This window comes from Tasmannia lanceolata, unplaced genomic scaffold, assembly GCF_043159265.1.
Source record: "Tasmannia lanceolata isolate RefF3 unplaced genomic scaffold, GAP_Taslan_0.1 ptg000002l, whole genome shotgun sequence".
Lineage (NCBI taxonomy): Eukaryota > Viridiplantae > Streptophyta > Magnoliopsida > Canellales > Winteraceae > Tasmannia > Tasmannia lanceolata.
The window spans coordinates 54,399,131-54,414,161 of record NW_027518679.1 but is presented as its reverse complement, the minus strand read 5'-3'; the positions used below and the strand labels follow the sequence as shown (position 1 = coordinate 54,414,161).

The 15,031-nt window shown below is 38.1% G+C and overlaps 2 protein-coding genes across 3 annotated transcripts in view; one reads left to right on the top strand and one right to left on the bottom strand.

The window, feature by feature from the left end:
* Positions 1 to 2,072: 2,072 nt before the first annotated feature.
* On the bottom strand, positions 2,073 to 2,705 carry LOC143893118 (uncharacterized). The gene has a single exon (XM_077398093.1). It carries the CDS (start codon positions 2,703 to 2,705, stop codon positions 2,073 to 2,075), a length of 633 nt encoding a protein of 210 aa, XP_077254208.1.
* Positions 2,706 to 7,030: 4,325 nt separating this feature from the next.
* LOC143879183 (uncharacterized) overlaps positions 7,031 to 15,031 on the top strand; it is a 34,025-nt gene continuing 26,024 nt past the window's right edge. For both annotated transcript variants that reach the window (XR_013251161.1, XM_077381406.1), the window contains exons 1-8: positions 7,031 to 7,182; positions 8,614 to 8,889; positions 9,003 to 9,084; positions 9,209 to 9,286; positions 9,395 to 9,454; positions 9,553 to 9,657; positions 11,574 to 11,684; positions 11,770 to 11,811. Coding sequence is in view for 1 of the 2 variants with exons in the window: in XM_077381406.1 (XP_077237521.1) it covers positions 8,813 to 8,889; positions 9,003 to 9,084; positions 9,209 to 9,286; positions 9,395 to 9,454; positions 9,553 to 9,657; positions 11,574 to 11,684; positions 11,770 to 11,811 (555 nt within the window). In the remaining variant the exon portion in view is untranslated. The remainder of the gene's footprint in view (positions 7,183 to 8,613; positions 8,890 to 9,002; positions 9,085 to 9,208; positions 9,287 to 9,394; positions 9,455 to 9,552; positions 9,658 to 11,573; positions 11,685 to 11,769; positions 11,812 to 15,031) is intronic.

Below are 15,031 nucleotides of genomic sequence, written 5' to 3'. Positions count from 1 at the left end.
TTGCTTTGACCTAACAAAATGTAGTTGAAATAGTCACCCCTTCCCCACTATGGCTCCTTTAATGTGCTTCGTCTTTGAATTCAGAGCTCAAATACTTACACAGATTTGTGGGTTTTAGTCGGCCACGAGGAGGTTGTTACTCATCATTTACCAACTGTGACTGATATATGCACTACCATTTTTTATAAGGATTAATCACTTTTTCCTTTTTGAACCGTAGAAACCAACAAAATACAAGCAGACCGGCTTCAAAAAAGTAAATATAAACAACTAAATAAAGTGGAAGTGATTAGAGTCTTTGGGAAGACTATGGGCCTCGCTAAAAACAAAAATCATAAGCCATCACCGTCCTTTAGCGTGCTGAAAAGAACAATGATAAGCCGCCACCTGTTCCATTACATAATCTCTTCAATAAAGAAGACAAATCTCCAAGGGTGAGGTTTCCCACCCATAAAGTGTAAAAAACAAAGTGAGTTTTTCCAATTATTGAAACATGGTTGTGCGAATATTAACAGTCTTTGGGAACCGAAATAGACTCGTATAGATGATTAAGAAGTGTAAAATGAAGAGACCAGGTTCCATTATTAAAATATAGTAATGCGGTTTTCACTTTTCACTCCTTTTTATCAACCCATTATTAATGTTGGCTGATGATGAATGCACCCCTGTGTCAGCCATGACGATTAGTTTTTTTGCGACCTTTCGCTATAGGGGGGTGCCCGTGGTAAATAAAGGGGTGAATTTCTCATTTCCCCAAACGTTTTAGGCACATGATTTTTACACTCTTCTACTATGATAATGGCAGTCCTTTGTTTTTGAAGTGGTGAAATTTTATTAGATATGACTAAGACCGTGATGGGAACAATGGGAAAAAATAGAGACATAGAGAGAAAAGCCGCTCAAGGAGGTAAGAACTAAAAATTCTCTAATGCTGATCTAGTCGTTCCCGCACGAACTAGCAGGTTCGCCTCTCCATTCGCGGACCTCATCATATGATTAAAGCGAATTATGTTGAGACCTACGTTCGAGAATCTCATCTATAAATCTGAAAATCTCCAGGGGTAGGGTGATCTCTTGTCCAACCATCTAATGACATTGAGGGAGTCACCCTCCACAGCACGATTATCCAAGTTTGTATCTGCAATCAATCTAATAACCTAAAGAATCACTCTCGCTTCTACCTAATTGGAATCGTTTCTACCAATCCGCAGAAAAAAGGCACAGTTGGTAGAACCATTTTCTTATCTAAGGACTCTACTGGTACCTGTAGGTCTAGGTTACCCACGCTAGAACCATCAAAATTTAGGTGAGTTCCATCTTGGTTTTCATTCTCAGATGTATCATTTAATAAATCTGTAGGGATCGTTGAACTCCAAACTTACCTACCAGGCTACCAAGAATAAAATAAAATTGCACCTAAAAAACTCAAATTTCAATCTGGTTGTAGACCCAAAAAGTGCAGCCCAAATCGTGTTGCATTAGGATATACGAATTCTAGAGGTTGGCATTTCTAAAAAGGTGAAAGGCCTACCACACTTCACATGCTACGACAATACAAAAAAGGGATTTGCTAGGGTCCATCGCAATAAAGAAAGAAATTAACTCTCTTTCCAAGTAACAGCTACACTTGTCTAGTTGTCTTGGATTTTCCTTTGGAAAATGGCCATGTATTTTTGTATTTTGGCAGTGGTCATCCCATCCCATGCTCCCAGTCAAAGAAAGCCCATTCACACTCACAGATCTTTAAAATAATCAGAAACTCCTAACTATATTTGACCTGATTTTTCCAACACGTTTCATAAGTCATTTTCAGAATCCACCCCTCGTGTGACCAGGCTCATATATTTCGATTGAAGAAGTGAAGAACAGAAGATTACCACAATACCCTCACATTTTGAGGAGTTAGTTATACTGTAATTCAAAAAAAAAAAAAAAAATGTTTGTGTAATAAATCAAATTGATTAGACGACGAAAATCAATACAAATGGGGGGAAAAAAACTCTTGATTGCTCATCTTAGACATATACAAGAAGGAGGAAACATTTAAAAGAAAAAGTTTCTTGTCTTTTCCTTCAAGCCCCCACCCACAAGGGTGGCCGATCATGAACGATCTTAGACGACGATTTAGGCAGGCGGAAAACCTTGATCGGACTCGGAAAAGGCCAAATTTTCCCTTTAGATCTGACGTCATCACCACCAGAAATCTTAGCTGGATCTGAGTAACAAACGAATGCAACCGATCTCGATCTCGGTAGCTTCATATTTTTCTTCCCTTCCTCTTCTACCTTCTTCTTCGTCTTTTCCGCCTTAAATAATCTCGTAAAGAAAGACGAAGTTGACCGGCTCCTCCGGTTCTCCGGTTGATCCAGTGGCCAGATCTCGGCAACTTTCTCGCCGGTAGTTTGCCGGAGGGACGGTACAGCGGTAGATTTTGATCGGTCGAAGGCAGGTTCGCTGTCGAGGAGGAATGAGATTCGGCCGACGGACCCCACTCCGGTTCCGGATTCTGTGGGGTCCACGGAGGAGGAAGAAGAAGAGGAAGAGGAGGAGGTGGATGGGCAAGAGTGGCAGGGGCGCACGTTAGCGCAGTCGGGGCAGAGAAGGGAGAGACGGTTCCTGAGGCAAACGGGGCAGACGCCATTTCTTGATTGGTAAGGGTGTTTTTGGCATTTCCAATATTCTTCTTCCTCGATAAAAAACCCCATTGCTCTCTGTTCTTGATTTGCTGTTCTACGACTCCTCTGTATATATCTCTTTCTCTCTCTTCTGATGACCCTTCTGTAGGAATTGTGTTTTAGAGGGTTGAGTTGGGGTTTAAATAGAGAGGGAGGGAGTGGGTTAGGTTTAGATTAACCGTGGTTAAAGTTTTTGGGTTAAGATGGCATGGTCAGCGTTGGTAGCCGTAGTTATGGGCGCGCGTTTAGTCTCCTTTGCGGGACTACGGTTTTTTTCAAACCTAAAATTACCAAATTGCCACCCTTGTTATTTTGTTCTATTTGCATACCAATCCTCCCTCCAATAGGACAAAGCTGAAATGAGTGGAACCTTTGATAAGATATGACGTGTGCCCGTACAAAGCCCATATTTTTCAAAAAAAACGAATGGTACGGCCCACACCACAAGATGATCCAATCCAAACTCTTTAATTTTGAGTCCAATAATCAGTTTTGGACTCACAATCGGTTGTCAAAATCTAATGCCTTGTTCGTTTGGGATTATGAAAACCGATTGCCATCCCCCAATCCAATTATTGAACCCAAAACTACATTAGGGCCCGTTTGGATACCTCATATTTTGTATTTGGATTTGGAATTGAGTTTTGAATAGAAAATGAATAGACTTGCTAGCTCATGGTCAGGGAGACAGAGAAGGAAGGAGGCACTTCCTACTAGAGGGGAGAGGTTGAGAAGCAAAGAGTGTGAAGGAAACTTCTAGATCTTTGGATTTCCAAATACGTATTTCCACAGCATATTTGGAAATCTTGTTTTTTTTCAATATTAGTCGCTGATTTGGAAATCCAAGTATTTGATCTGGATCCAAATCGCAAATAAAAAAGGGCTGCAAATGTGAGAAATCCAAATCAAAATCTTCTCGACATCCAAACAGGGCCTTAATTTTAGGTCTAATAATTGGATTGGGGGTGACAAATGGTTGCCACAAATCTCAAACGAACAGGGCCTGAGACATTCCTTTGGATTTTGAGAATTGATTATGAGTCCAAAACTGATTATTGCATAATCAGTTTTGGACTCACAACTGGATGTCAGAATCTAAAACTTATAGGGCCTTTGGATTTTGAGAATTGATTATGAGTACAAAATTGATTGTTGGACTCAAAATTGCATATAATTTTGAGTAATAATGAGTTTTGACTGCTGTAACATATCTAACCATTTTTCAATATGGTCGAAGAATGTGAACGCTGCCCGTTTTCCATTGATTGGACGGTTGAAATAATCTTGGGTGAGTGCTGTTAAAGTAATTATCCAAGACAGTCTCACTCCCACGGTCCCACCAACCCAATTACAAAATAAAATATAACAAAAAAAAAGTGAGCAGAGGGTTGAAATGTGACTATATTGGAGGTGCATTTCACACGCGAGAGCGTGGGAATGGTTCTATGCCATGTGTTTTATGAAAGTAATTGTTTGACTAAGACGAGTGGCTTTATGTTCGTCTTTTATAAATGTGACACGACTTCAAAATGTACGTAGGAAAACGTCAAGGCTTCCGTTTCTGAGTCCGTAACCTGGGGCTCTGACCACACGTTGTCCGCTAACGATATTTTTAATGGGTGCTGTTGGGAAGACACGCCTGTGTCAGGATCATGCGTAACAGCCTTAACTATTCTTCCATCTTTCCAAATATGTTTTTTAATGACAAAAGTAGCCTTACTCTTAATCAAATGACAAACATACCCTATATTAGGAGGGCTGTTTGGGATAACCTTTACACAAGTGCGTCTTCATATCTTTTTCCTTCATATACTGATCCAAGATCCGGACCGTTCATCTGGTAGGCTTCACTGTAGATGGATCTCGTTCTCAGACTCATTCAAATAGGATGATCAATTGCTCTTTGAATGTGCGTCGGTATTTCTTTTGGTTTTATATGGTCAAAGGATAAAATCCCCCCCTTAACATTATCCGTAAAGTTTTAAAGGCAAAGAAATATGTTGAAGGAGGTGAATTTATCTTCAGGCAGTGAACCTTTCCAACAGAAACCGTTTAAGGGGGGGATTTTATCTGTATATCATTTCCCTTCTTCTTCTTTTTGGCTTTGAAAGCCCTAAATTTATCTAGGAACCCGGGGTAACATCTTAAATTTTATTAATAAGAAAAAAAAATAGTTACAAGAGGAGGACATACATAGAACCTTGCCTCTGCTTGGTTTGGTTGCTAGTGGAAAAAAAAATCCATTGAATTTTTGTGGAAAAAAGGCGGTGACATCAGCTTTACCTTGGAAGTCTATCATGTAATTTTTTAGGGAATTGCGCTCTCTCTCTACCCTTTCTCTCTACTTATAATGACACCCTTGTCTAATAAATGCTTATCTCCTCTTTTTCCAAAAAAATTCAATGGAATTTATTTTTACTAGCAACCAAACGAGGAAAACTAAAAACCCTTAACCCCATCACCCCTTTACAAAGAAACAAACAATGTTTATTTAGTATGAATATAAGGAACACATAATTGGTCGCATCTAACAACACCTCTAGAAATCCAAACGATTTGTTTATTGGGGCCAATATCTAGATGTTGTGCCCTAAAACTCTTCTCTAGATGGTGATCCTAAAACTCCAATTTGTGGAGGCTTAAAATGCATAGCATAATATACCATTTTTCACTGATAGTGGAAGGAGGGTCGAGATCATCCCATAGATAAAAGTTTTTGGGCATAGCCTTTATTAATGAATGGTTTAAAAAGAGGGTTGCTACCAAAACTGAATCCGTTTAATTTGTACAAAAATAGACGAATGCTTATCGTGTGCAAGAATCACCACAAAACCCAATAACAACACAGTGAAAAATGATGAAATCATTGCCCAATTCTACTTTTGTCTTTATTTCAGAACAGATTCCATCTTGGAGGTGTTTCCATGATAGATATTGGCTACTTCCTAGTGAAATTATTGAATCAACAAGAAGCTGGTGAAGAAGAGCAAAACCAACAGAAGAAAACAGAATCCCTAAAGGTTTAGATCATAATAAACATGGCTTTCACCCAAGTATGGGGCCCTTCTCTAGGGATCACGTGTCTCCCGAGCTCCACCAATTGCACAAATCCATCTCATGTAATTTCTATTCTCTTGCTTTTCTTGAATTTGTCTTCAAGAGTACCATGATCCTAGTTGTTCTACCCTTTTCCTTAGACATTGTTATAAGGATTGAGCAGGCGTCTCGTTTATGCTATTATATCATCTTTCTTGAGTTAATATACTGGTAGGGGTCCGTCTAACCCCAACTTACCCATCAAAAGAAGAAGAAAATATTGGCTACTGATATTTCTTTCTTTTTTTTTTAAAATGAGCTACTGATATTCCAATAACCATGTTTTGATAATGATTCGAAGTCACCTTGTCTATTTTTATTTAACTGACTGCCAAAAGCTATTACAAATCCCCCTGTGCGCGCACGCTCGCACACACAAACTTTCACAGTCAATTAAAAAGGAAAAGACAAGATGAGTCCGTTTCATTATCTAAACATGGTGTGCAAATATCAGCATACTTTTCTAAACATGGTGTGCAAATATCGGCAACCAAAGTATTTCATAAAATATTTGTTTAGCGCAGAGAGGCAGAGGTACATGAGAGAGAAAGATTCTGAGGTGGTGACTGGTGAGCCAGGAGAGAGGGGAGGAAGATAGATTCTGAGGAAGTGGGGAGTGAGGAGAGCATGAGTTGGAGCTGAAAAATAGGGGGGAAAACTCCCTAAAAATGTAGAAGAATGCTTTAGTAGAGTGCTGCCTCATTGTACTACCGTGTGATGTAGTATTGTAGTAGGTCATGCCATTTGATTGGTCTGGAGAGTCCACTTAATATCCCTTTCTTTGGATCTCATACAACCCCAAAATTATCAAAAACTATATAAAGGTTTACATTCAACGACAAAAGATACACGTATTTAGATCTTCTGATTGCACTGATTAGAGTGATTTGAGCTCGTAATAGATCCAAAACAAGGCTTTCAAATGGACGGTTTGGATCAATAGTAGTGGGCCCCGCCTTATTGGGTTACAAGAGTAAAATATTACGCAATTTGCACTTACTATATAACCGCCCTCAGAAACAAGTACCCTTTTTTTCTAAGGTAGCCATTTTGGTAGCTGCCACCCTTCTCTTTCATTTTCAATATTTTCTTGCGAAGTGATATATCCTCCCGGTTTTCTTCCCTACTCCAGCCCCCTTGTCATGTGCTTCTGACTACCGTTTTATACTAAAATAGTAAAAGGGGCTGGCCAAAGGAAGAAAACGGGGAGGGAGAAATGTATCATTTCCCTTGAGGGGGTGGCAATACCTATTTCCTTCATCTTTTTTATATATCACCTTCTCCTCCCTCCTGTCTTGAAGCTCTAACGACCCTTTGACTCTTCAAATAATCAAATGGATTCTCTTTTTCCCATTTTCTTTCATCCTTCTCAAAATTCCACCCCCTTTCTCACTACTTTTCTCCCAAACAGGTAAAAATTTTCGTTCCAAATCCACCAAAATTTCCCTTCCATTTTCACTTTCTTCTCGAAGATTTCATATTTCCCGTCTCTCAACTGATGATTTTTCACTTTGTTCGAATTTCTAGTGTTTATTTTCCTTTATTTGATCCAATCTTGCCTGATTTTTCCTTCGCTTATCTGTTTATCCGTCATTTTTTTTCTTCTGTTTTCGATTTTGATGCTTTCTCTGCTCGGATCTGATGTTATTTTGTTCTTTTTTCTTTCTTTTTGATTTCCGAATTGGAAAATTCATGCTGTATCTACGAATATGAGATTTTCTCAGGAATTTGCTTTCTTTGAAGTAAAGATGTTTCTTTATCTATGGAATTTCAGTTATACTGTAGTTAATGAAAGTGGAAAAATTATTTTCTTTTGGAAAATATTATATACAGGTTATGAATTCCCTTAAGCATTGCCTTTGTAATTAGTCTAGAAGTTTGAAACCTCTATATTAGGCTTAAACTGGAAGGAATCTTCTCTAGAATACTAAACATCAAATTAAGTACGGGTTTAGCCTAAATCTCAGACGAATACTGAAATTTCTAGGTCTAGAAGAGAGACGACTTGAATGTGACTGTTTTGTATAGAATGTTGTTTTATGATTCTTGACTTCTGATTGAATAGAATGGATCCCATTGTGACCACTGGTTTTGTTTCATATATGGCTTTCTTGTGTACATGAAAATTATACTCTGGTGCTTGGGAATGGATTAATCAAGATATATGCGTGTGATAGAGGTCCTAGGGTTAAAGTAATAAAAATTACTCAATGAATAAAATAACAAGATGCAGATTTCTATTTTTTTTTTCTTTTTTTGTTGGTGCAAGTTCCCAGATTGATGTGCTTAAGCAATGCCAATTTTGGAAACAACCATTCAAGGCATGTTAATTGTGCACTGGGAAAAATAAATAGTGGATGGAAATGTGTTATCAGGTATAAACTTAATTGGAAACAGAACCTAACAACAATCTCTAGAATTTCTCTTCCATCTTCTCCTGGTCATTGCCAGGGCAAGGGCGATGATTCGCACCCCTTTAAAAAGGAGGGTTTGCAGCAGACTTTAATGCCTTTTGACATCAATTCATCTTAAAGGGGTGCGAATTATCCCACAAGGGGGCGCGAATTTATCATCACCCTTTGTTAAATTCATGGATTTCATTATGTCATTTCTATATATGCATCTTGTTGGAGTTTGATTTTTTTTTTTGGCTGGTGGAAAACAAAGATTTTGGGAGAGGGTCAACATTTGTTTTAATATATTGATCAAAGTACCTATTTTTTCTTATTATAGAAACACTCGTTGAAAATTTAAAGCAATAGCATTTTTGTTGGTTTTGTATTTGTAAAGCCAGTTTAATTGGGTTCTCTTCAAATCCGATAGTTGACATATTTCTTTGTAGTTGCTACCTACCTGCAACATTTGGGAGCAGCGATTTGAATCTTCTCCTGATTAAGGTGCCAGCTAAATTGTTCCTGGAAGTTGCAAACTGTTTGTTCTGGGATAACTCAAGACAAATGCAGCATCTTTTGATGCTGGACTGGAATATTCTTAGGTAGTTAGTCAGAATTTTCTTCAAACAAACCAACACTGCCAATGTAATGTCACCTACTACAAGCTCTATGCAAGGAAATAGTGATGATGGGGTTCGGTCTCCATCTTCTGATTATTTAAAAAGGTAATACTCAAAACAGGCCCTTGGGTATTTCATGCAAATTTATGCCTTACATTCACAACATAGTTTGTGATTCTGATACAAAGTATTATGTGGCACGTCAATGTGTTCTCTAGGAATCACACTGAAAGGCACTCTGGTCCCAGGAATTTAAGAGGAGAGGAACACTTCAATTATTTTTCTGATCGGGATTCCGTGGTAATTGATCTTTGCATTTGTATCCAGGATTTCTGAATTGCACTGATATTTTGTTCTGTAATCAGTAGTAAGCTCGTAAAAATCTTGGATTGGGCTATGAATTATCATTTGAGTTCATGGCCAGGAACTTTTTGCAAGAGCTAAGACCCAAAAAGAGGAGATCTTGTTACTTCGTGAACAAATTGATGATGCCTGCATTAAGGTGTGAAGTCTATTGAATCTGTTCACTCGCACTCAATGCTTTGGTTGAGATGGTCAACATTCTCCTTCTTATTTGCATGAAATAATGTGTGCTATGTGTGGCTTTTAGGAGCTGCAGTTACTGAATGAGAAGCATGCTTTGGAGAGGAAATTTTCTGATATGCATATGGTCGGTAGAAATCTTGGAAAAATAATTACTTCATACATGTAAAAAATCTCTGGCTTCACATATGAAGAGTTAATAAATAAATATTATTTTAAGCACAGGCACTTGTTGAGAAGCAGAATGAAGCCACAACTTCGGCGCTGAAGGAACTGACTCACAGAAAAGATTATCTTGAAGAAAATTTCAAATTGGCACAGGACTTGCAGGTAATATATATTGATTTGTACCTCTAGGGAACTTTATCTATATGATATGCAATTCAGGGTCCAGCAGCTTATACATAGATTTCAGGATCTCCTATTATAGTAAACAAAGTCTTGTCAATATGTAGCCTAGATATACTTCATAACTTTTGAACCAATCAATGAGAAACCAATCGTAATGGGGAGCATGCCTAAAACGATAATAAGGAACAAAAAAAAAACAGTATTAGCATCAAACTATTGAAAATTACAAAGACTTGAAGACATATTGGAGGAGATAGGAAGTGTGAGTCGTGAATGTGGGAAGTGCTGAGAGTTTGCTGAAGAGGTTCTTCAAACACATGAGAGTATGGACTATGGACCTAATGTTCGACGATAATTGATGACAGGATAATTGTGCACATGTAATGAACTGATAAACATAATTAAGGTCCTTTATTTGGAGAATGTTGGTGTTGCATGTGCTTGAAAAGTGAGAACAATTTGTGCCCTATAAAGAACACAAGCTTAAATGGCAATTTTTCTACTAAATCAAACATATAAATAACTTACAGAAACAAAAATGCTACAAAAGTCAAAGTTGGGTGTTATCTTCAGCACTCTTTTTTTTTTTTTTTTGAATAATGAAGAATTTTCTCAAGAAAGAAAGTGGGCGAGGGCCCACGACAGAGATGGTCGTTACAAACAAAAAGAAAACAAGACAAATCCCACACAAGCTACAACAAACAAGAAGATAGTTTAGGTGGCAAAAACTCAAAAAACTCTGAAGGATCCTTACCCACTTTGGATTTGGCCATCCAGTCAGCATTGCGGTTGACTGTTCTTCTAACGCGCTGGGATCAAATCAGAAACCTCTCAACTCGATCCTGAATCTTTTCAATCATATCTGCGAACCTCTAAAGGGTGGGGGCTACTCCCCTCCATCCACTTGATCATATTCAATCATATTCGTGGAGACATCATAGATAATATGATATTGGATGTTGTTTCCCATTATTTAGTTACATAGAGAGGTTAAAGAAGGGTTCTTCACTCACAAACACTAAATCAGGCATCTGATGCTTTTTTCAGGAATTGTAAACAATACCCTGCTGGGATTTCTCTCGGTGGATGTTGGAAATTCTTCCAACAAAAGGTGGATGTGGAGTGTTTCATCTCCTGATAAGTAGGAACAACCGCCAAGGATGGGAGGTGTCTCCTTTTAACCATTCATTTGAAGCTACTCTCCCTCGATCCACCCGATCACGTGAGAGGCCTGCCAAGGAACTTTATCTTGTGCTATAATGCCATAACTTGTGCTTCAGTTATATTAGAGGTTCTGGCAGGGTACGATGGGAAATAAATGGCATTTCCTTTGGCATGAACTTCTATACCCATCATCTTCAAGAACTCCATAGATGCTTTTGAACTGAGCCTGTAATGTCTATTTGAGCCTTAAGATAGCTTTACACATTTAAAGTGACATATAAAAGATGCCATTTGCATGTAAGTGTGTATAGCAAAATGGTTGTAGTGTATTCATTCAATCAAGACCCAATGATACATGGTGGGTGAATTAACTTTCTCTTGCTAAATGCTAAACTGGCGGATGAATTAGCTCTCTCTTGCTAAATGCTAAACTAAAATCTTCTTAATTTTTTTAAGACGTTACGAACTTCCTAATCTATACTGAAATATTGTCATGTTGGACTAGTGAACTTATTGTCTAATCCATAAATTTGGTTAATACTAATTATTTCAACATTTCTGTGTTGAATGTATTCGTAAGTATTGTTTTTTATTTAATTTATTCGAATTCCCCATTGTTTACTTTGGCATGTGAGGTTCTGCACAGGTATTTTCCTTGCAGTATGGACCTGTTCCTAATTATAATTATCTCATTCACCATTCAAAAAAATGATAATTACCTTGTTCACCAGGCTATAGAGGATGACAGGTATATCTTCACCTCATCGATGCTCAGCTTGTTGACTGACTATGGTATACGGCCTCATGTTATAAACGCTTCTGCTATTTCCAGTAGTGCAAAGGTATTAATTCTTAAATGAAGCTATTGAGGAAGAAATTTAATTTTATGAATCAAATCTAACTTTTAGTTTTATTAATTGCTACCAGATTTTATATCAGCAATTGCAATGGAAGATTAGAACTGCTCATGTAAGTGTACTCTCTGCTAACTACATGTTATCATTATCTAGCCTGAGGTTACCTGGAAAGAAGTATGGTGATTTTTCCCATGTAAACTCATTCCCTAGTTTCTCATTCTTGATGGTGGTAGACGTACATGTGTACATAGGTGTGTGCTTATTTCCATACAGTTTGTCATGCACTTATTAATGAAGGAACTTGTTCTCTGTTGTTTGTGTTCTCCTTATGCCAAGAGGTCTTCAGTTTTATGACCACATAATATTTATACATTGAGAAATCTTCATTTCGTATTGATGATATCTATTCACATTGGCTGTCTCTCATCACTCTTGTGCACACAAATCACATGAATGCCAAAGAGATTTTGCCTCTTCTAGTTTCTTTTTCTATGATGTGGCCACTGTTCTTAAATTTCCTTGATTTCAAAAGATTCTCATCACTACCTTGGGCTTTGTCCTTGAGGTGACAAGTCCACCTAATCGTGAATTCCAACCTCATGGCAACCTACCACCGCCTAAGTTTCTCCTCATCCCTCCCAATAAAACACTTCAACTGCGTTACCTTGTCTCTACTTTCAGTCTGGTCCATAGTTGTAAATTCCGTTTTGGTGGCCATTCCGTTTTGGCCACCGAAACGAAATTTTGGTCATTCCAGTCGAAACTTTTCGGTCACACAAAAAAAATATGAGAAAAATCCCAAAAAATCAAAGAGTTGTAAGAGAAGGTGAAGGAGAAGTTGGTGGGGAAAAATGATTAGAGGGGTGTATATATATATATATATATATAGAGGTGTAAGGGCTTTTGGATGCGAAAAGACATAAAGTACCCTTCCAACGGTCATAAAATGAGGGTAAAAGGGTCAAAAAGCAATCCCAACAATTATAATGGACCGGAATGGGCCGAAATGGACCGAAATTCCGGCCGGAACGGAAAATATGCCCAAACCGTTCCGGATTCCGAGCCGGAATCGGAATTCCGGATGGAACGAAATGCAATTGATAACTAAGGTCTGGTCTATGGGTGTATTCTCTCTCTTTTTTTTATAATGTCTATGGGCGTATTCTCTTGGGGATTATTTTTCCTATAATACGTGAAGGGAATGGTAGAGAGGGGAAGTGGAAGGAAGGGCATAGTGGAGAAGGGAAGGAAAGGGATTATTTTACTCCGGTTGGTGGATATTGAAATCTTAGATTACCTCTGAAATTTCAATATCCCTAGTTTTCATGATTAAATAATCCCTTCACTCTGCTCTTCCCTTCCCCTCTCATCTCTGCCTTTCCCTTCTCTTAGCCGGGGTAAAATTATCCCGCAAGAGAACAAGTCCTATGTGGACTCATTGTGCTTCATTCTAAGCTAGCCATGGGAGATTACCTTCTAATCATGAGCTCATGTTTCATTATACATCCTACAAACAAGCAGGTGGCCAGCTACTATCAATGGATTGAAGGCATCCATCATCACCGGGACAATCATTCTTCACTGCCAATCATAGTTTTAAATTGTCATTGAAACTGACACGAAACAATCAAAAATTTTCGGTTTACATCCCCATCGAAACACACACTGAAACCCAAATGCATAGCAAAACCAAAATCCTGAAGTGGATTAGTGGTATATTGTACCAGTACGTGTTACATAATTATATTTATATGAATTTTATGTGAAATGTTGGTGCATGTATTATGTATACATATTTATATGAATTACATTTAAAATATAGTATGTACTGAATTATTAGACATGTGACAACACATGTCATTTGGTGTTCGATGTTAAACTATTATGGGTGTTTTTTGAGTGTGTATTTGTCCTTATTTTAGTGCTTCCTGAAGTTTTATCTTAAATTTCGATTATCTGCATATGTTTCTATATGTTTCTATAATTTTACAGGATTTCCACCAATGTTTCCATCCGAAACAACATGTATCCACTTCCATCACGGCCAAACACATACCAAAATCGAAACCTGAAACCTTGCTGCCAATGCCCATTAATTTTTTGCTACCAAGGATGTTTGATGCAGGGAAAATAATTTCTAGCTTTTCTGAGTATGAGGCGACACTAAATTAACTAAATCTCCATTTCTGCATCCCTAGAATCATCGTCTGTAGACCCCACGAGCATCAAATTCAGAGAAATTCTGATGCATTTTGGATCCATTTCAAAAAAAAATAAAAAATCTAGCATACTTACTCTTCAATACCAGTAAAATGTCATCTTTCACCAATATCTTCCAATAAAGCCCTTTGTAAAAGTCTAATGATTGTCAGAACTCACAAACATCTTCAATACCACTTCCAAAGTTAGATTTCTGTTTGCTTTCTCAGTCAAAACTCAGTGTGAACACTGGGAACCATTATGCTCGAGATTTCTTTCTACACAGTCAGATCTGTCCTTGTTTCGGTTAAATTTGTTCATTGTTTTCTGTTTCCTTGCTGAATTCCAATTCTGTTAGATCTGGCTACTGTTTCAGATTCCATTTCATTTGATGAACTGAAGTATTTCAGATATGAACTTTCAAGAGGTTGTGAGATGAGTTAGTTGAGATATTTAACAATTTTTTGTTCTAGTCTGCATTCCAATTCTGGAAGCATTCAATAGCAGACGTCAAATTTGACGAGATACGGATTTTCCACGGTGAACTCCGCATCAGCGGGGTGATTTTCGGTGGCATTGGACCACACCTCTAATGGTGTCCAACAAGGATTCTTATCACTCAATCTACATTCCTTAGCCAAAAATTCTTCGGCATTTGACTCATCAAAGAACTTTCTAATGTTGGGTTGGAAATAGAAACATGTCTGTTTTGGATGGAAATTTTGGTGGAAATACTATAAAATTATGAAAACCTATGGAAATATATGCAGATGATGGACATTTAATATTGAACTTTAGAAAGTTTTAGAATAAGCACAAATTGACACTCAAAAACATCAGATAAGCAACCCACTCAATGGTTTAACCAAGGTTGCCAGGGCGAGAATCAAAAGCGGGATTCGATTCGGGATTTGAAAGCGGGAATCAAAGGCTCCGGGGATGGTTGGGAGCGGGAATTGTGGGTTTGCTGGAGAGTTCGTCGGGGATTCGCCGGGGATTTGCCGGAGATTCACCGGGAGTCGCTGGGGAGTTGGGACTCGCCAGGGAATCGCGGGGAATCGCCTGGGAATCACAGTTCTAAAAATTGGGAATCGGGGTTCCGACGAATCCGAACCCCAATTCCCAATTTTCGG

What these genes read in the sequence shown, in the direction of transcription:
- LOC143893118 (XM_077398093.1), bottom strand. Translation starts at nt 2,705, where the DNA reads ATGGGGTTTTTTATCGAGGAAGAAGAATATTGGAAATGCCAAAAACAC.